Genomic DNA, 21628 nt, shown 5'->3' on the forward strand with positions numbered 1-21628 from the left:
TGTATTACTGAGTGGAAATCATCTGTATTACTGAGTGGAGTTTGTGGAAATCATACTGAGCTGTCTAGGTCATTTCTGCCTTGTCCAAGTTGGAACGAAAATGCCTTTTAGGAAAGAATGGATACAAAGACCTTTTTTAAGTAAGGAATATCTATTATATGTGATACTTTCTGCTATGAATTATGACTTTGTGCAGCTGAATGGCTGGACAACTTAAACTGGCATGACACTTGGTTCTTGGGCTGAGTATTGATCAGCAGGGTGTCTATAATATATTCAGCTTCTTCTCTGGCTGTTGCACTGTTATGGTCAGTGTAAGATGAGAGCCTTTTTATTCAATACCTGCTCAGAGGGTCATTTATTTTGAAGGCTGAAGAGAATGAATTTCTGCAACCTGATGTGTTCAGTAATTGGGCTGTCAGTCTGGATGCAGCCCTACCAAGGGCTGAAAAGTGGAGGAATGAGCAGGGAGAAGGTGATGAAACAAACAGCTGTATTAAAAAGCAGTAAATCTCCAAGTTAAGAGGACAGAGGTCAAAGGGTCCTGGGAAAGACTGAATATCAAGTGACTAAGTTGGTAAGCATAAGTATTGAACCTGTTATTAAAAAGCAGCTACCCAATTGAAAGTTGGTGGATGTGCTCAGACTAGAGGCAAGGCAAAAGACTGGAGGCTAATAAGTCTGACATCTGAATGTGATGAACTGCCTAAGATAGTAACTGGAGAATATTCCCTATCGTATTTTGTTCTTTCAGATATTTTATTAGTCAGCTTAGCTTTTGCAAAAGGAAAATGGCCTTAATCTGCTTGACTCCTTATTGTTCTAATAACAATATGTGGGGGACAGCTGGAGGGGAAGCGGAAAAGCATTTGGGCGAGAGGAATGGTGACTGACCATTCTTGTTTTTCAAGAGTCTTTTTTTTCCCACAGAGATCCTTGGAGGAAAATACTCTATGACCCCACAGCTTGAAGTGTCTTTAATAAATGCTTTAAGTGCTTTGATAAGTGCTGGCTTTAAGTGCTGGCATAGACTGGAAACTGAGGCAGAAAACTAAGTCCATGACTAAGTCAGCTCATGACTGTGCTTTTTTTAACTGCAGAATGTCAGAGATTCCAGCCTGCTTGCTTGGATCAGCTCAGTCGAAAAACATCAAAGACGACATCAAAGCGTAAGTCTTGCCTAAGCTTTCTGGGACCGCAGGTACCGGCGCAGTTGCGTTTGAGTCAAGTAGGATGCTCTGATCTGACATTTCTGAAGCTCTTGACTGTGGCTCAGGCCTGGAGCCTGGCAGTCAGCAGTACTGCTTGCATGTGCCTGTTAGCAACGTAAGCGTGTGAGAGGCATATAGCCCCCTACCCGTGCCCTCTGGCTAGGGAGATGAGGTTTGTTGACTCAGCTTTATGTTAGGTTCTATGCAGGAATCATGGGTCTCAGACCTGTATCTGTCACCAGGTTGTCACCACAGTCCCTTCTAGCTCTGAAAGCTAATAAATCTCCTTTCTTGCATTGTTTACTGGTTTGCTTTCCTGCTAATTTTGCATCCTTTTCACTGCAGTCATCACTTGCTTCCTCTTATCCCCATCCAGAAGTCTGTCCTTGTCCCCATTTATATAATCTAGACAGTCATTTGGTGGAATTGTTGGGATTTCTCCTTCAGTGACAGTGTGTTTTCCGGATGTTGCAGGGGTCATTACAGAGTCATATATATGACTCCCGAGTTCTGTTCGGGGAACTTATCGTTGCTTCTGGATCTTGACCAAACTATTGGTAAGTTGGAGTTAAGGTTGGGGATAGGTTGGTAGACAGCTTAAATTCATAATTACACTTTTTTTTTAATGCTTTGAGAATTTTCCACCTCTATTTCTCTCATCAATCAGCTCAGAGGCTAGGGTGGTGACTGCCAATAGATGGTATCAGAAGATGGTGTCATTGATCAAAAAGATGATCGTAAGCAAGTAATGTTTAGCAAGCTAAAAAGAAGTTACTGAGAACAGAGTTGCTGGAACAGGATCTCTCAGTCATAGGATGAAAATGTGTGTTACTAAACAAGGCTTCGGCATGTTTCAGGCTTTTAAGTATTTTAATCATCAAATTTTTTTCCAGACTGTGACAATAAAATTGTGTGTTTTGAAACACATGATACTGTATCTTAGTAAACTGCTTTCTCATCAAATATAACGATGCAGCTGACCCAACCCTTAAATAGGAGGGTATATCTGAGGAACCAATTCTGGGAAATTTTTTTTTTTGTGATACAGCACTGGAAACTCTGTTTCTGAAAACATATAGGACCATCTGGGAAGAAGCTGAGCAAGCTGAACATCTGTGGAGACCTGAGAAGCTGTGCGCTTGGCCTCTCTGAGGCTAGGGCACTTGAAACTAATAGATTTGAATATGTGATACCTTTACTCAGGTTGAGGATTCTTGCCCCCACTGCTCCAGGTTGAGAAAAAATGTAGCATTATTTTCCAGGGGCGTGTTTGACCTCTCTCCCCCATATTTTTATGGGCTTATGGTTTTATCTTCCGTACTTTCCTGTGACTCTTGGGCTTTGTTTTACAATTGAGGAAATTCAGCTAAAACCACGCATGTGCTAATTAGTGAGGAAGCCTGGAAAGGGAAGATGAAGTATGTTCTAATTGTTGGGGACAGCTCATGGGTTTGACCCATTGAGAGATGTTTGAGATTTGGAACTTGGAGAAGGAAGCAAAGGTGAGGGAAAAATCTGTAAAAGCTCTTAGACCCTCTTGCATAAGAGGCCAATATAAAAACAGGCTGGGAGTCATTACAGCAGAGGACAGCTAGAAACAAAAAGGAGAGCAGACCGCTAGATGCCTTCTGAGTAAAACTTTAAATTGAGCAGAATGTGGTGTTTGTACTCTGGAACTTCATGTTGTTTGTTTGCTATCCAAGTGTTGTGTCCACGTTGTGGCTCTGTCTCCGCTCCCAGGTATCACGCTCATAGCTGTTGATGAAGCTCACTGCATTTCAGAATGGGGACATGACTTCAGAAATTCCTTTAGGAGTTTGGGCTTGTTAAAGAAGTCTCTGCCGTCGGTAAGGTTTCATGATATGTTTGATTTCAAATAGGAGAGAAGGATTCTGTCCCCTCTCTATTTGATAGATTGAGATCTTGTCTTCTGATACTGCTTTTCTTTGGGTTTGCATACCATGCTGTTTTGGCGTTTATGCAGTCTGTTAGTCAGTAGGCGCTGTGTGTGTGTGTGTGTTTTTTTTTTTAAACTTACTATTCAATTGGTCGTGGCTTTTTTTAATAGTGGACATTCTGAACATGGATTACCAGATATTTCTGAAAATTAGAGTTAAGATTTAATTGGTTTCCTTTATACTGGAAGATCTTGTTCCAAAGCTTCTCGCTCAATATCTAAGTAGTTTTTTGAAACTAGTCAAGTGACTTGCTAGGACAAGCAGTAGAGATTTCTAGGCACTCCTGAAGCACTGTTGCACAAACTCCAAAATTTAGACCTGAAGTGTAGAGTCTGTCTTTGAAAGCTTTGTCCAGTATCCCTTAATTTCAGGCTACCACATCAGAAAAATACTGTAGTGCCCCTGAAGATAAAAAATAAAGAACATATAGAGGTTTTTTCCTGAATTTATATTTAATACAGTGTTTTATCCTGCTCCCCTGAGCAGAATAGACCAAAGCTCTAGGAAGCTAAATATTGCCTATGTTCTTTCAAATCATTGAGCTGATGTAGTGAACATAAGCAGATGAAAATGCCTGTCCTCATGCTGTTACTTCAGTTTTGACTCATGATCTAAAAAAGCATCAATAATGGATTTTGGATGACTTGTTTCTGCTGTTTTTTTTTTTTTTTTTCATTACAGGTTCCTATCGTTGCTTTAACTGCAACTGCAAGCCCTTCGATTAGAGAAGACATAGTGAATTGTCTGAACCTGAAGAATCCCCAGGTCACATGTACTAGTTTTGACAGACCTAACCTGTACTTAGAAGTTGGACGACAAAGTGGAAATATCCTTAGGGATTTGAAGCAGTTTCTTATTAGAAAAGGAAGGTGAGGGTTGAAGCCTGAGCTCAATGTTCCTGCCACTAACCTCATAAGTATTAAAGTATATCTGCAATGTACCAAGATTTGGTGGCAGTCTTTGATCTGGTGAGGAACGCACTGGGCTCTCTCCCAAGCTTGACTGGTATCATGGGAGTCGCTTGTCTTGTTCACCAGCACCCATTCAGTTTGTTATTAAAGAAATAAATGTTTTGAGGCAGGGAAGGATGGTCTATCACTGTTCCCACGTGACCATGCCTAGGCACAAAAAAACTTCCAACTCCATTTTCCTAAAGGACAGACAATTTGTGTACAGTCAAACTATTCTCATAAAAGGGGCAAAACACCTTCTCCCTCTTGCTTTCCTAAGAAGAGCTGATTGGCAAACTTCTGCAGAGTTTGCAGAGCTGATTGGCAGACTCTTCACATCATATGGTGAAGCTCAGAGATCAGTCTCAAGCACTGAAAGCTACAAGCCGTGCAAAACCTAGGAGAACAAACTTACTTTTGCTGTACTAAAACAGCTCCATAGGAAGGTGGTAAACTGGTTTTAAGCTGCAGTACTTCTAAAATACGTGGGGTGATGACTTTTCATGCTGCCTGGGATCTTATCCATGTGTAGAAATATTTAAAAGAAGGGAGGTATAGAAAACAGATTTACAAACTGTTGAAATCTTTAAATCTTGAAGTCCTGCAAAAGCTACATCTTTTTAATTAGGGTCAAGTAGAGTTTTTGCAGACGGGTAGCTTCTCCTTTTCTGCATCTTTACGTGTTTTAGCAATGTCTTTACATGTTGCTATTACTTTCGTCAGTTCCACGTACGAGTTTGAAGGACCCACTATCATCTACTGCCCTTCAAGAAAGGCCACCGAACAAGTTGTTTCTGAGCTGGTGAAAGTGAACGTGGCCTGTGGTGCATACCATGCAGGTATGGGAATCAAAGAAAGGAGAAATATCCATCACCAGTTCATGAGGGATGAAATTCAGGTACGTGGAAAATGAAGTGCACATAGTCCACATCTGTAACAGTAGGGTTTCTGGTAGAAAATGGGGCAGTCATTGCATGAACATATACAGAGGAAAAACTTAGAAATACCAGCCTGTCTTTCTGGTTTCCTCTGTATATCTCCCATTTTGGGCAAGAAATTGCTGGTCTGTGCTGACAGTAATATTTCTGGCATGTGTTTCAAAATCCTTTACTAAATCTCTTGAAAGCATATAGCATCTGAGGAAGCTGGTGGTAGTGGGAACCATGCCCTGCCAAGTTGTCAGCTGCTTTCTTCTTCCTGCAGCTGAGCAGGCAAAGAATTATCCTGGGGTTTCTTGCATTCCCCTTCAGGATGTGTTTTGTGCCCCTCTTTTTGGGAAAAACTGCTTGAAAAAACTGTAGCCTCTGTCACAACACGTTGTCGCTCTCATTAGTATAATCCTGTGCTCGTGCTCCTACCACTGTTGGGGTTCTTAAACTCAACTCCTACACTACTGCTAGTAAGCTTGTAGCCTGCATATTTTAGGCTGAATTTTGAGTCTGTAGTGAAAAGTTATTATCAAGTGTCTGAGCATTAATAGAAATCTAGACCTATTTTTTAAGGTGCAGTTCAAAATGTATTCTGTGTGGTCCTTGTTTTGTAGTGTGTTGTGGCTACAGTGGCATTTGGAATGGGCATCAATAAGGCGGATATCCGGAAGGTTATTCATTATGGTGCCCCTAAGGAAATGGAATCCTATTATCAAGAAATTGGGAGAGCTGGTCGTGATGGGCTTCCTGCTGCTTGTCATGTATTGTGGACGTCAGCGGACTTGGCTTTAAACAGGTAAGTGATTGAGAACAGCTGATTTGACATGGATAGCAAAGCTTACTGCTACAAAGAAAGAGAAGCAAGAGAAGAAAGAAGTTTTGATTGAAACTGTAATGAATTTAACAGCGTGGTTCCAAAAACCGTTTTCTGCATACATTAATATGGTTGTGTGTTATCTTCTAGAAAAAGTGTAATCTTATTGGGCCTGTGTTTGGTCCAGCTCTGCTTCCTGAAGAAGATTTGTAAGGCAGACAGTGATAAAATCTTGTAAATCATCCGAGTTGCTTTCAGACCTCTCCCTTAAGGTGCTGATGCTGTAGAAGTACCTGCAGCTCTCCATTCCTCGTTTTTAAGGGGGGAATTCTGCTTGTAGAGGTCTTCTGTTGGTTTTGTCCCTAGCTAGCGTAGGATCACAGAAGCACCTTGCAACTCAGTCCGTTGAATTTGTGTCCCTAGACTGCCAGAGTCTGAAAGCATACGTTTTCCTGCTGTTTTACAGGCAAGCAAAAGCTTTCCCCACTCAACTTTGAGCTGGAAACAGTGTAGCTGTGATGAGAACACATGCAGTATTGGCTTATTATCCACACCATGCATGCCACAGGGAGCGTGGTGCAGATGGTGGCTCAGGTTGGGCTCATATGTAGCAGCTCAGAGTATGGGGAGAGTGAATTCTCCATGTGCCTCCAAGGCACTTCCATGCTATTTTCTCAGTTGCTTGCTTTCAGGGACTGCCCTAGGGTGTATTTGAAGTATGCAATAGGTGGCCTAACATGCTGTTCCTTGATTTCTTAAAAGCGTGGTGGTTAATGTCCTAGCACGTTTTATAATCCGCCAGAGCTTGTTTGGAAAACTGGAGATTGAGAGGGATTTTCCTGTATAGCCTCTTCCCTCCCTGCTCTGTGCCTTTCAGCATCCATTTCTGAAGCGTAGTGGCTTGTGGAATTAGGAGAGGTTCTGGATCTCTCCATCTGCCCTGTTGAGAATAATTGCCATATGTGGAAGAGCACGAGTATGGGGCTTTTCTGAATACTCTGTGCTACAAAGATCAAGCTTCTGGAGAAGCAGGCAGGCCTTGGTTTGGTTTTAGTAGGAGTTTTCTTTTTCTTGCTGTTTCTAGACAGACAGCTGTTTGAATTAAGTTGACATGTTTCACTTTCATTGTGGGACGGAGGGGGTAGCGATCAGTAGTTAAGGTTATTTGTCTTTCCTCTTGACTGACAGACATCGTCTAAACGAGATACGCAATGAAAAGTTCCGACTGTATAAATTAAAGATGGTGGCAAAAATAGAGAAGTACCTTATCTCAAATAGCTGCAGGAGGAAGTGAGTATTGTATTTTATTTCGTGTTTTCTGTAGTTTCGGAGTCAGCATTAAGAGCCCTTGTGGCTCAGTCACAACTGAAGGCTTTTTATGTGCAATGTGTTCTGCAAACATGTTCTTCAATTTTTAAAAGCAGTAGCTAGAAATATGGCCTTTAGCATCTTTGTTTATATATGCATCATGTGTTTCTTATTTAGCTTTCAAAAAAGCGAACTTCCTTTCCTTTAGAGGAACGAAGGCCAAATAATTGGCTCCTTGGTGAAATAATTAATGATGCTGATTTTGACTCATTGTTTTTTCTGGAACGAATTTAATGGGTAACTTCTTGTGCTTTTATTTAATTCCCCATGTTCCCTTGCGTAGAATCATCTTGTCTCATTTCGAAGACAAACAACTCAGAAAGGTCTCCTCGGGCATCATGGGCACAGAAGAATGCTGTGATAACTGCAGGACCAGGTAAACATTCTTCCCTGAAGACGGATACGGGAAGTTGGGTTCGCTCAGGCTGACTTACCAGGCAAATGGTCAAAAAAGGTTTGACTTTTTTTATGCACTTCATTTTGCAGATGTTCATTCTGAAGTTTATCTTTGAACAACTGTCTCTGTTAACTTGCTACTCAATAGTTGAACAAGCCAAGAGACAGCTTGTAAGTGCTAAGTTAGGCCGTGGAAAAGCCTGTAAACAAAGTATGGTCCCAGTTCCTAAAATGGTTTAAACGATTCAGAGGAACGTTCTTATACTGTGAAATACACTTTTTTTTCATAGCAATTTGTAAGTCTTTGGCATCAGTTCTTATCAAGCAATTATCTTGAATAATTAATCCCAAAAGAAAACACTTGGAAGTGGGTTGCGCTACCATGTGTCTAAATTTGTATTGCATGAGTGATAAGGGAGCACTTCTCCTGTTATAGTGGGTGCTGACCTATGTTCTTTTTAGCATTACTAGTTGTCTCATAAACGTGCCAAAGGGAAGCAAGGAGATCAGTACTCGGAGTTATGACTAGAAACACCTCCCTCTGCCTCTCGTGCACATACACACACACTTTTGAAATTACAATAAATAGTCTATCTGCACTTGCTGGCAGCATAGTATTTTCTGATTGGAGACAAGAAGTTATGCTGTGTTCTCTGCAAAAAGTGAACCATTTGGCTATGGTTCCCGTATGCTCAGGGATTAAGGCATTTTTGCCCAAGCTCTTTGAAACTAAGATCTCTAAAATAAATTCTGTTCTTTGATAGTTTTCAATCTGCTGGCAGTGATGTTGTGCCAGGAAAGGACCATGTGGTGGATTTGTGCTGCAGATCTGAAATCGCTTGAAACAAATCTCTGTCCTCTCTGTCTTATTCTCCTTTGGGGGGACCTATGTTAATAATTTTTTGGATAGGTTCTTCCTCAAGTCAGTTTTACATGTAATAACAAGCCATAGAAAATCTTTAGTGGGGCTGCTCTTTCCTTTTTTTTTTTTTTCTGTTCTTTGTAGAGAGGAGAAAAAAAAAAGCCTTTTGGCTATTAGGTGCTATTAAAAAAGTGTGTTAAGTGCTACGAACAGTCCAAAAATTCAAACACTAAATAATGCCAAAGATTTTTTTTTTCGGACAACATTGGTTCTGTCAAAGCAAGTACTGTGAAGAACTATTTAGTATTTGGTTGTCCAGCTGTCCTAACTGCATGGGACTCTGGCTTTTGCTTGGTCTCACTTTCAGACTTAGATCTTTGCTTTTAAAAGTCTATTTAATTGCTTGTATGAATGGAACTTGCAAAGTGTGTGTTTTGCTTAGTGATCATGCACTAAACAAAAAAGAGGGGCAGGGGACTTGACTTGAATGTAATTCATCTTAGTTTTCTTTGTTTCAGAACCTCTCGTTTTGCAACTTGCAGTGACTCGGAAGGAATTTTACAGGACTTTGGAAAGCAAGCCTACCAGCTGATGTCTGCAGTGACTGCCCTGGATGAGAAGTTTGGAACTAAAGCCCCCATTTTGCTTCTCCGAGGGTCTGTAAGTGACACTGAAAATCCTTGTGTTTGGAGAGTGGAGGGACGGCTATGGTGTCCTGCCCTCTTTCCTGGTGTTCTAAAAATACATCAATGTATCTTTCAGTACCTTTTCCTTAGAGAGCTAGATCTCTGTAGAGAGAGGTAGGATAGACTTTCAGAAGGTGCTCAGCAGTGCTCCCCTTGCACTTCACTAGTCGGTTTTGTGTTTAGATGCAACAGGAATAAAAATATTTCCTAAGCATGTTTACTTGACTGTGTGCAAGTACAACAAAGGAACAGTTTCTGCCTCCAAGATCTTCCTGTCACACCTCCCTTTTTTCTAAAGGTGCAGCAGTGAGCCCTTCATGGTGCAAGAGCTCTGCTCAGAATTAGGATCTGGCACTTGCCTTGTGGGGACACACAAGAGGACAAGCCAGGTATTGGCAGAGGTTCTGAGGCTCTTCCTATAAACCTTGAGCTTAGGTATCTTCTATAGTGAATTGGATGTTTTTACAGAGATGGTTAAGTTGCTTCTCCATGATTTCCGTTATCCTGAAAGGAGTAGTGGTTTCCTAGTTAAGAACAAACACATCTTTTCGTGATAAACTGCTGGTTTATGAATAAAGCAGATTATTTTGTGTTCTACTCTCGTACTGCTGACCTGCTTGGGGTTGTGAGATGGGAAATAGAATATTAGAATGAATATAAATATGAATATAAATATGAATATAAATGGTTTATACACACCTTCAAATACAAAGCTTTTTAAACAGTAGGGGAGAAACTGACCAGAAGGAACATGGGCATAGTAACAAAATTGCTTCAAATATGTTTTCAGCCTGGAAAAAATTACCTGCAGTTCTTGATTAAAAGTGACCGAATGCTACCATCCTTTTTTTTTCCCTTTTATTAAGAAAATAACTTGTTAACTTATCACAAGTGTGTGTAGGAAAAAAACGGTTACAAATTTTAAAGTAGTCTGGATGGTTAAAGTGCTAGACATTACTGGGAAAACTGAAGAGCATGTCAAATTTGGAATGCGAATAACTAAAAATTGCTGTTTCCCTCAAGTACTGGCTAACATACTCGTAAACAGGTTTTTTTGTTTGCTTTGTTGAATCACTTTGGGCATCTTCTAGAAAAAATATGGTGCCACTTACGGGATAGTGCATAAGTTTTGCTTGTTATATCTGCCTGAACATGACTGCTGTATTGCTTGAAAAGTTTGTGTACAGTTTATGGAAAATTAGATGGTCTTTTTTTAACTTCAAGAGTATCTTTTTAACAACAAATAAGTCCAGGTGGCCTCCAGCAGTCTTCAGGTAGACCACAGGAGAGATGAGATTTCCCTTATTATTTGAAAGCTGAGTCACACCACGGAAGCCAACAAGGTCCCCTGGGAAACTCTGCATTAAAGAGTTGCTTGACTGAAATTTTATACCAATGCTTTTTTTTTTTTTTTAAAGCAACTTCTAAAACATGATCATCTTTTACCAGCCAGCGCTCTTTGCTTCGATCCCTTGCTGTTAAAAGTCAGAAACAAGCTCCTCTTCCTGCTCTTCTCCCTTTGTGTGCTGGAGAGGAGTTCTCTCCCTGGCTCTCCGAACTTCTCCTCTTAAACGCTCTTTACTGTGATTCCTGGAGACATTAGGGAGACCAGTAGCCCACCATGTGCTGAGCACTGCATTCTCTGTGCTTTTCTTGTACTTGGCTTTTATTTGGCTTCCTTGCTCCTCTGTATCGGCTACCACTCCACTGTCTCCTGTGGTTCAGCATTATAGTTGTTAGTCAAAAACGCCTTTGTTACAACCACCCCCAGGGTATGCCCTTACTGAACCTGCATCACAGATGCACGAATGCAGATACTCTGCATTGGGTGTGAAGTTGCCATGTTCACCATCAGAGCCGTGAGGCCTTCCTATGCGGCTTGGGACTGTCAGCTTCATGAACTGCAACAGTGAGAATTACTGAAACGGTTTACCTTAATAACTAATGTAAGGCTTTAATGCTCTATGTCATGGAAAAAAGGCATCATCTTTTCCGGTGCCTGGCACATGCTGATACTTTTCTCTGTGCGAGAACTTTTCTTTCAGTCCTTAAGGGAGACCTCCAGGCGGGGAGTAGAGGAAGATGACCATAAACCATTTTCACTTCTCCCTGCCCCTCCCCCCAATATAGCTATAAAAATATTTATTTTATATATTTGCATGTGTGTACACATGCACGCGCCCTCTCCCTCTCTGTGTGTGTTTTTTGTTTTTATTTTTGCCTGCTGTTGATTTCCATAGTGGAAGAAAGGTATTCAGCAAGTCCCCAAATAACAGGGGCTGTCTGGATCCTGAGTTCAGGGGACAACGATCCATCAGGCAGTTACCAATCAGTTTTCTTCTGCTCTGAATCATTGGTAAGAGACTAATAAACCAGTGACGTAAACACACCCCTTACTGAGTTTGAAATAGAAAGATTTAAACTCTGAAACAGGCAGCCAACTAGAGGAGGAAGAGCAGAGGCAACATGTGCTGTGAGCCCGCTCTGCCCACGAGCAGGCTCACAGCACTGGGTCAGTGCTGGAGAAGAGGTGCTCCGCAGGGTGGCTAGAGCACAGCTCCCATCTGGGGTGGGGCTGGCTGGCCTTTTCTCCCATGGCTTGGCACCCCATCCCATCCTGTGACTTAAGCAATACCTGTAGATTTTTTTTTTTATCCCTAGGCTCTTGTTAACTGAGGAAAACAGAGGTAAATGCTTGTTTGAATTTGTGTAGCGTGAGTTTGATTACTCCGGCATGGATAAATGTGAACTGCACTAGGTTATTTTTTCTTTGCTGCCATTGATGGCTGGGTCATTTTTGTAACCTTCCCCATGTGCAAAGGGAGGTGTTTAACAGCTCTGTGACCTCCGTGCAGCTTTATCCTGGGCCTTACTACAAAAGAAAATCACTGGTCGTGGTCTCTTGACTGCCTTGGCGGGAAGTCCAGGAGTAGATGAGGTTAGCAGAGGTGCAGCTGCTGTTCAGGTGACATGAACAAGGACATAGTTTTATCATCTCATTGTTCAGCTGTTGTAAGTGGGGTAACTTGAATGGGTAGTACGGAAGTTCAAATAAAAAGCTTTGATTTGTGGTTTTACAGAAACTGTAGAGAATTTGCGAGAGTAGAGAATTACAGAACTGTAGAGAAATGCTCTTGGAGATGTGCTCCTTCTCTCTCAGGTTTTTGGTTCACCGGTTACAACTGGCATTTTTTTTCCTTCCCACAAGAACTGGAGAGGTCTAACTGGTTCTTCTGATGATTTCAGAATTCTCAGCGCTTGCCAGACAGATACCGAAGACATGCTCTTTTTGGCAGTGGAAAAGACTGGCCAGAGAACTGGTGGAAATCACTGGCCCAACAGCTGATAAATGAGGGATTTCTCAGAGAAGCCTCTGGGCATAGCAAGTTTACAACTATATGTGCGCTTACTCAGAAGGTAATTTTTGGTGGAAAACAATCCTGTCTGAGACTCTTCTGAGCAATCCATAGCTAAACCGTATGGTGTGTTTCTTACAGGGTAGAAACTGGCTTTTAAAAGCTGGATCTGCCTCAAGTCCGAGCCTTCTCTTACAGTCTAGTGAAGACCTAAATGTAAGGAAACCACCTAGAAGGTAATGCATGTTTTCTTGAGTGCTTTTATATTATTTCAACATCAGACAAGCTGTTTCTTAAGATTGCTTCTGGAGATACCTAGATTGGACAGGAGATTTCTACACTAGACTTCCCAGCCAAACTTTTCCCTTTGGCAGTTTCAAGGTACAAAAAATCAGCAGGAGTGCTGGGATAGACAACGTTATCTAACTGCTGATATAAAAGGTAATACATTGTCTAGCGCTCCTGAAAGTGCGTGCAGCGGCTTAAAAGCTGACAGTGCCTCATCACTGAGGTCTTCAGTGCAGCTAATCAAAAGGTAGCATAACTGGGAAGCCCTCTGAGGGAAAAGGTAATTCACAGATATCCTTCTGGTCTGCCCAACCAAAGCTATTCAGAACATGGAATTTCTTCATCTTGAATAAATATGAGTAGATAGGAAGCATGTTCTAGAAACCCTTTCTGATGGGGAAAGTAGTTGGCTAAAGACAAAAAAACCCCAAAACTGTTAAAGTTTACCTTCTTTCTAATGCTGATATGTTACGCCACGAGTCTTTCATGTTGGAACTAGAGCAGTTATCAGCTTGTTTTCTCAATTATGCGCTTGACCCACCTTATCTTACAACGCAAGCTAAGCAGTGAAGCAGAAAAGCCAGGTACTACGTGCTTGTGTTGTAACAAGAATTTTCAATGTAAATATCTAATATGTTTATCTTGTATTTATTTCAATTATTTAAAGTCTTGGTGAGTGTAGCTGCAAAAAGGAGTTGTTTCTATGCCAGTGGTCCCAGGTGTTTGCTGCAGAGTATATTGCTGCAACACTACAGCTTGTGAAACTTTGCTCGTAATCTTTCACTTCCAGTTACACTTAATAAACAGCAATTTTACTGTGCTGTTGGTTTTCACAAATAACAATTCTGGCCAACTCTTCTGAGGTGCAGAATAATGAACCAGAAGTTGCAGCAACTGTGCTGTCGCCACAAATAACTTTAGAACTTAGTTCTTCAATGGTGACCTTTTGGGTATCTAGACTGTTGTTAACAGGTTTTTATCACTTTTTTTAGCAACACCAGGAGACAATGTCAGTTTTCTTTTTTCTGTAATTCTACATTTCTGTAGCTTTTTTTTAGCAACTGTCTATGGGTCCGCTAAAAGAAGACCAACTTTTGTTTGTTCAAAAACAGTAAGAAGCAGTGACAGCTGTGAGGTTAGTGTACAGCATAAAGCTGGTACTGATTTGTTTTCCTCAAGAAATGGGATCTTAAAAGTAGCATCTTTTTCTTAGACAATGTTGTCAAAAAAAATCAGTTTCTGTCTTACAGAACACGAGGATTTTGATGACTAGACTCTTTTTCCTGGTAAAAAGTTTCAGTAGTTCTAGCAGGCCTTCATCTTTGAGGTCCTCAATGTTTCCCTAAAGAATGGAGGTCTTAATATTTTTAAGAAAACCAATAAGAATTTGTTGTGGATTTTTTTCTAAAAATATCCCTATACAAAGTTCAGTTTGGTTTGCTTAGCCACGTAATTCTTTTTAAGTGGCAGCCTCACTGTACGAATGATCGTCTGTCTGATTCCAGTAAGATTGAATTCGTTTTCTTACTGCAGTAGACCTGCACCTGTGGTCTCTGAACAGCGCTCCCCAGATGGGAAAGTAACAAAGCTTTCACCAGTCAAACAGGTCCGTATGAGTACAACTCTTCTTGCGTTCTGTTGTCAATCATTTTGCTTTAAAAGTTTTAACTATATCATGGTCTCGCAAATTAATGTTGTGCTGCTTATATCAGCTGCATTGCAAAGACTGTTAAATCAGCATTTGTTTGTCTTGTAGATGTCTTTGTATGAAATGTTTTCTACCGAGAGAAAAGGTAAAATTTCTACAGGAAGCAATGAGACACTTAACAGGTACGGTATTCTAAATTCAAATGGTTAGCAATGGTTTAACTATTTAATAGGGATACTGTTTGTAATATGACCCTTGAAATAGTATTCTTCAAAGCGACCATAATAAAATAGATCTGCTTATGATTAGAAGTTACTGATATTTTAAAAAGTTTTAAAAACTTTTTAATGTGCCATGTTATGTGCCAACATGTTGAATTACTACATTTAACAGGCTTTGCAGAATTTTGCAAGCTGCATTAAACTTCAATATATTCCTAGTGTGTCACAGGCAAAGCAAGTTTTATTCACCACTGCAGTGGTGGAAACATTCTCACTGGTAGCACTTCAGGTCCACTAGCCCCCCCAAAAAAAAAGTTAATAAAGAGGGGGGTATAGCAACTTCTTTTAAATTGGGTACTTTTTACTGGTCCCTGTATTTTCAGTTGTTGTAGTCTTCGGTAGTAGTTTAAGTTGTCATGGATTTTAAGTTGTGCTGACTTAAAATCAGAAACAGAATAATTGTTTTCGAACAATTTCCAAATATAATGCATGTGCCTGACTTCTAAAAGCGGCAGAATGGCAGAACTGAATGTATACTTTGTGCAGTGACCGTAGTGAGCGTGTAGGTATGGGTTTCTGCCTTTTTACGCTAGTCTGACTGAAAAGAAGTTGAGGCTCACTGAGGTCAAAGGAAATAAAACAAGCTTCTGCAAAAAGCAGGCCAAAAAACTTGTTTTCCTGGCTTGTGTGATGCTTCAGATTAAACTCACTTTACGTTTTTGAACAGTTGTATTGCTCCTTCAGGCAAGCAGCCTGATGCTGGCAGAAGACTGGAAAATAGGATATGTCATTTAAGCTGAATAATTACCACTGCAGCTGTACAGGGAAAGATCATTTTAGGGACAACATTCCAAAGCAAGTGTTATTTCACACTTGGCTTAGCAAAGCAAGGAAAGGGCGCTCTTTTTCTAGCTTGTCTACTTGCAGTATCGCAATACAACAATAATAGCATAATTACAGAGGTAAATTTCCCTAAGAATAGGAGCCTATAGGCTGGTTGCTGTGACACTGGTCTCTATGCAGATGTGCCTAGCACTAACAGCTAATTCTGCTTACAGCACAGCAGCTGTGTCCTTGTCACTGATACTTTTAAACTTATTAGATCTGTTTGGCCAGGATCAACGTTGTCAGCAATGGGGGAAAAATGCAAGATTTTCCTTGTGGAATGCTGTTAGAATAATATTATGAATGGACAAGCACTTATAAAAACATAGCTTTGTTAACAACAAGTGAATCCAGCTATAGGTAAGGATAGAGGTTCTTAGTTCACAAAACTGCAGCTTTCATCACTTGCTTGAGCTCTGTACAATAAAAGGTTATTTTTAAGGTATAGGATCAGCTTCAGGGGATACCTGTTAGATTTTGCTTTGAGACTCCTGTCTGCAAAGAAACAAAGGACAAAAGCGACAGTTTCTTAGTAGCTGTCATGGAAAAGAGTAATGATGCTACAAAAATGCTAACAGTGGGCAATGTCGTGATCCACTAGGCGAATTAGCCTAAAGCTAATGCTGCCTTGATAGGCTTAAGTCCTGTGCCAGCGCTCCTGCTAGCATGAGGTGCCATGTCACCAGGCAGGAGGCAAAAGAATAAGTTAGGTTGCTGCTCTCCCCCGGCCTTGTGCAGAGTACGTGAATCAATTGGTGCAACACAAGTGCTGACCTTATACTTCTTTATTTTTCATCAGTGTCCCCGTGTGCTCACCAGTCAAATCTTTTCCTTCAAAGTCCGTAGAACCTGATGTTTCATCTCGAGAAAAAGAACTACAGGTAAGTCTGAAAGGGGAAGGATATCTGTGAATTGCAGATATCTGCTGTACTGGAGCAGCTGGGCTGGGCGGCTCTTAATGTTGGAAAAGGTTTTGAACAGAAGTTCCAGGAGAGAATTTAAATGTGTTAAGATTGTTAATGGGTTGCAGTACTTGTTGTTGTATATTTGAGGAAAGATGAGGGAAGCTATAGTTTTTCCTCTCATATTTTAGTTATTTTGATGTGCTTGATCTAAAGCTACTTCAAAAGAATTTGGCTTTCTTCTTCACAGACTGCCCTGTATGGCAAGTTGTTGATGGCTAGACAGAAGCTAGCTAATGAGAAGTTAATTCCTCCAGCTGTCTTGGCAACCAATAAGGTCCTGGTGGAGATGGCCCAGATAAGGTGAGGTCTGCTTGCGTGTTATGTAAATGCGAAAGACTGCAAGCCAAATGAGTAAAATAAAATCAAGCTAGCATGCAACTTCTCCAGTGTCAGTGGCTTGGAGAATTGTGTTCCCATATACGCTTCTAGTTCAGTCATTTTTTTAATCGCAGTAGAGAGGTTAGCAGATTTCCAGTTTGTTAAAGAACCTAGTGCTACCAAAAGAATGAATTAAGAATAGAGTGCATCTGCTATGTGTCTCTGAGCTTGGGTATGTCGCAAATCTGTCTGGGCAGTTCTCTTGTTATTGGAAAGCTTCTCTGTTCCATGCTACTACCCCCATTTAACAGGCCTGAGGAGCAGTGAGATTTTGCACACTAATAATAGTAGAGCTGACATGACTCCTTTCAGTGTGTGAACTACTCGGGTATGGGTATTTCTGCTTATGGAGTATCTTCAGTCAAACTTTGCGTTCCTTTGCTGCTGCCTGATAAAGTCTGTTCACTGACTTGTGCTTTGAAACTCGGGACTCCCCTTTCTGATCTTGTTGGGAGAGCATGCCTCATTGGTAGAGCAGCAGCTCTTTTCCTGAGGCTCTTCCTTTACTGTAATACCCTTATAGACTGCTCACCTGTGCAAGTTTGATGGCATTACTGACATCAGACTTGCCTCTTCATTGTAGCTTTTGTTTCAAAAATGCCTACTTTGCACATGCTGTTGTAGCCAGACCTCCTGTCAGCTTGCCCAGTCAGAGGGGGAAAGATGATGTACCGTGCCGATTCTTACCTTTCCCACTTCCTCTCTGATATATTTTTTTTTGAATCGGTTTACTATGTTCTTATCCTGATAAGGTTTAAAAGAGCTACAGGTCAAGAGCTGTTCCCTACATATCCATGGGTAGTTCTGTAGCATAAATGAATAAGCACAGGTTAGTGTTGCTCTCACAGCTATCAAAAGGAAACGAACAAAAAATATTCCTTTGGTTCTCCCATTATAAGACTGGGTATTGTAGGGCGGCTCAGTCTGTAATGCATCGGAAGTGCCTTCCCCAGCTCCTAAAGTATGTTAAATAACTGTTTTGGGAGTGTCTCTCTTATTATTCCATGTAAGATCTCTGGTCTTACACACTCTTGGAAGGAAAGAGCAAATAAAGACTTGTGTGTTAAGCAGCAAATTCAAGGTGTTTGCTGTGGCCAAGCTTCAGGACACAGAAATGCGAACAGTAGACTTCGTTATTAGTTGCAAAGATGATAAAAGTACAGTAATGCTACTTTACTTGCCAAAGTGCATGTTGTCATTCACAGATGCTTGATGTTCCAAAGCATCAGCTTAGGAAGTTCCCACTGATTTTTATTGTTCACCCTGAACCAGGCCTACGACTGTTGAGAATGTGAAGAGAATTGATGGTGTATCCGAAGCAAAATCTACCATGTTGGCTCCTCTCCTGGCTGAAATTAAGGAGTTTTGCCAAGTGAATAATTTGCAGGTAGGATTTAGCCAAGTGCCTGCTACCATGCAAGAGCCTTAAAGAACTAATTTGGTCCACAGCTGTCAGATTTCTCCTTCAGAGTTTGTCTTTATCACAGTTGTGCCATCCAGGCAGGGCAGCTAACCTACGTTAGCCTTGCCTGTGAATATATTTCCCAAATTGGAGCATGCTACTTGGCACTCTTAGCTCCTGCTTAAGCTGACCTCCATGGTGGTATCGGTCCTGAAGGACCACGGTGAGGCATTTGGCATAGGCATGACAATCAGACCTGGCTGATGTTCTGGACTGCTGTTGTCATCCTCAAAGTCTACAATATCGTTACAAAAGCTGCCCTTCTAGCCTGGGTGGTACCCAGTAGGTGCCATGTTACCTAGACCCTGTAGCTAAACATCCTGATTTGAGGATGGATGGATGGAGACTAAATAGATAGGGTGTGTAGCCTCACCATGGTTTATTGTTTCAGAAGATTTGGAGGGCAGGACTCATCTTTGCTTTCCCTAAGTTGTTATTTGGGAGTCCTGCAGAACGGCTTTGATTTCTGGCTATTGTGAACGCTTTGAGTTGGCTCTTTTCATAGTTGATTTGCTTCTGTCCATTCTAGTCTGTAGAGTGGCACCTCTTACTGTGCCTTCCTCATTGGTCACTATGGCAAGAGATGGCACCAGCGGAGATGGTAATGGAGCAGAGTGTGGGAGGAACTACAGAGCAGTTTCCCTTTGGGGTTTTAATTCTTCTGTACATCTAGAGTTAGCAGGATTTCTGCTAGTCCAGACCAGCAGACAGATTTATGAAAGCAGGTAGAGCAGTATCACTAATTCTCCTCAATGCTTGAGAACAACACGTTTAACGTTGTTAGGAGTTTTCTGCTTCGCAGATCAAGCTGTTAGGACTGAGGTAAGGAGACCAAAAGCATTTCTGTATTTAAAGAAATCTGTGCGTGTATGTGTGTGTTAGGCATAAGTTTTAAAAATAGAAAATAAATGGGAGGAATTTCCCATACAAAACAGCAGACTACCACGATTCTGATGAAATAGTTGCACGTATGTATGTAAAGAGTACCAACTAAAAAGTCTTGTCTTGATCTGGATCCTGGTTTGGGGGCGGTTTCTGCAAGTCCCTTGGACAATCCCATGGTTGTTTTATTAAGGCGGGTATATGTAGATGTCCATCCTGTTTCCTCCTTTTGTTTCTTCTTTGCGGAACATGGAGTGATAAACCCAACTTTCTCAAAGATAAATGACTCCATTTCTGTTACTTCTTCAGATTGTATAGGGGAGGCTGACCCATTGGTTATTACTGGGATATACTCCTTCTTTATATCATTTAGATGGATGCATTCCCTTTGTCTGGATCTAGAGACCAGAAAGAAACAACTCCCTGGAAGCGTGCTGGAACCCTCTCTCCATCTGAGCATGTCACGTATGTCCTGTTCCAAGAGAAGAATCTCTCCTTGGTATGTTCTTCCCCGTGGAGGTCTCTTCCCTGTTTAAAACTAACAGCAGGGATATTGTGTCTAGCAGGCAGGGGACTTGCAAGTTTGTTCTCTCAAATCCTCTGCACAGTGCTGGAGAGGGTTGCTTTAAAGCACTGAAGCTGTATCTTCCCTGGCAAATAATAGCCCATCTAACTCATCTGTACTGACCACAAGTATGAAGAACTGGTCTTGCTGTGAACTAGGCTGCAGCAAGATGGTACCCAGCCCCCTACTCATTAGAGCGCCTGCAGAGATTGGCATGGCATCAATTAGAGACAGGAAACTCCTATCCCCTTTGCCTGCCCCATCTCCACGCATAAGACTTGAATGTTGAGAAATGAATCTCATAGGGAGATTGAGTGCAAAACTAAAAGACGAAGTATTAATGCAGCTTTCCAGTTCAGATTTTGAAAGCGGTTTCTTTTTGTGAAAAAAGCTGAGGTAAAGTTACCTGTCACATCGGAGTTAAACGTTTAAGTGTTGCAGGGCATGTGACTAAACTGACATTGTGCCATGTCCTCAGTGGCACTGAAGATGAGCCTCATGAGCTGCTTGTATACAGTTTTTTTTATTTATTGCTTTTTAATTCTGCAACAGGAAACTGAAGTTGCTTCAAGTTTTGCTTTGTGCCTCCCAAGAGTATGGGTAAACCCTGTCAGATAGTCACTAAAATAAAGTGCATCTAAGCACTAATTAACAAAAAGCAATTGTATAGTTATTAGTTGGTAGCTTGATGCTCTCTATCTACTAACCCTGATTGTTATATGCACAGGATGTGTATTGTCTGGGGGAGAAGTCAGTAGAAACATGAAAGCTGTCCTTCCAAAGAAGGAAAGTTAATCAGTTTGAAATCTGTCCTTGAAAAAGTTAAAATTTAGGTACCACAAGTCTGAGATGCTTTTCTTCAAGGCAAATATCTTGAGGCAATTTTTTTTTTTTTTAAACAAATGTGAAAATGAACAGGTATGAATTTGTTTTGGCACAATTAGCCATGTCCTGAGTCAAACAGGCCCCTGGAAGGTCAGGTGTAGCTGAATGACTACTTAGCAGGAGCTATCTGAGGCTTTAACAAAGAAATACTTCACAAAGTAGAAGCTGGGTTAATGCTCTAACTTACCAGGTGAAAGTGCTCATTTCCTTTGTGGTAAAAACTGTTCTGTTGTGGGATTTAGCTGCCACATAGTGGAATGAGGATGATGGTGACAATCTCAGAGCACAAGGAATGCGAGATATAAACAGGCCACAGGAGTGAGTGAGGTTAAACCACAAGGATACAAGAAGAGAATATCTAAGAACGTGTCCTGGACACCCTGGTAGAGAAGAGGAGACAAGACTAGCTGTGAGACCAAGGTTAAAAGCTTAAGGGTTCTGAGCCTTAGAGGTGGTCACACACAACCCTTCTTGTGTAGAACCCCCTTAATTCAGAAACATCTGAATTAAGCTCAAGGTGAGGCACTGCACTCAAGCTAAAGAAACAATAGCCTCAAGAGAAAAATGTTCTTTACAAGTTGGAAAACAAATCGGAGATATTGGGTGAAACAAAGTGCCCTGGGTTTTCTGTTGTGCTGACAAGTGCCTGGTTGCTTTCTGAGAATGAGAACTTGCCAGGCTTTGGGCCTTTAGTTCTATTTTAGACACTTTTGTCACCTTAACTCCTTCTGTCGTTGTTTCCCCAGCGGACTATAAGTGAGAGCAGATCTCTTCCTCTTTCTGAGGTTGGCAATCACCTATGCCGGGCAATGAAAGCTGGCTACCCTGTCAACCTGGAACGAGCAGGTTTGACTCCAGAAGTTCAACAGATGGTTTCTGATGTTATCCGTAATCCTCCCATTGACTCAGGTGAGAATCA

The 21628-nt window shown here is 41.2% G+C and overlaps 1 protein-coding gene and 1 long non-coding RNA gene across 23 annotated transcripts in view; one reads left to right on the plus strand and one right to left on the minus strand.

The window, feature by feature from the left end:
- WRN (WRN RecQ like helicase) overlaps positions 1-21628 on the plus strand; it is a 49121-nt gene that overhangs the window by 20701 nt on the left and 6792 nt on the right. For 10 of the 22 annotated variants that reach the window (XM_068941225.1, XM_068941224.1, XM_068941234.1 and 7 more), the window contains 18 exons: positions 1101-1169; positions 1686-1768; positions 2952-3058; positions 3851-4038; positions 4843-5017; positions 5663-5844; positions 7051-7152; positions 7514-7606; positions 9007-9148; positions 12421-12591; positions 12672-12766; positions 14283-14424; positions 14575-14648; positions 16372-16453; positions 16725-16837; positions 18188-18302; positions 19633-19758; positions 21456-21618. In XM_068941225.1, coding sequence (XP_068797326.1) covers positions 1101-1169; positions 1686-1768; positions 2952-3058; positions 3851-4038; positions 4843-5017; positions 5663-5844; positions 7051-7152; positions 7514-7606; positions 9007-9148; positions 12421-12591; positions 12672-12766; positions 14283-14424; positions 14575-14648; positions 16372-16453; positions 16725-16837; positions 18188-18302; positions 19633-19758; positions 21456-21618 — 2222 coding nt within the window. Of the gene's footprint in view, positions 1-1100; positions 1170-1685; positions 1769-2951; positions 3059-3850; positions 4039-4842; positions 5018-5662; positions 5845-7050; positions 7153-7513; positions 7607-9006; positions 9149-12420; positions 12592-12671; positions 12767-14282; positions 14425-14574; positions 14649-16371; positions 16454-16724; positions 16838-18187; positions 18303-19632; positions 19759-21455; positions 21619-21628 lie in introns of those variants that run through there. The other 12 variants (XM_068941232.1, XM_068941230.1, XM_068941237.1 and 9 more) reach the window with 4 other exon arrangements.
- LOC138067107 (uncharacterized) overlaps positions 1-21628 on the minus strand; it is a 37787-nt gene that overhangs the window by 10318 nt on the left and 5841 nt on the right. The gene's annotated exons all lie outside the window — the stretch shown is intronic.

The sequence above is a fragment of the Struthio camelus genome, chromosome 4 (assembly GCF_040807025.1).
Source record: "Struthio camelus isolate bStrCam1 chromosome 4, bStrCam1.hap1, whole genome shotgun sequence".
NCBI lineage: Eukaryota > Metazoa > Chordata > Aves > Struthioniformes > Struthionidae > Struthio > Struthio camelus.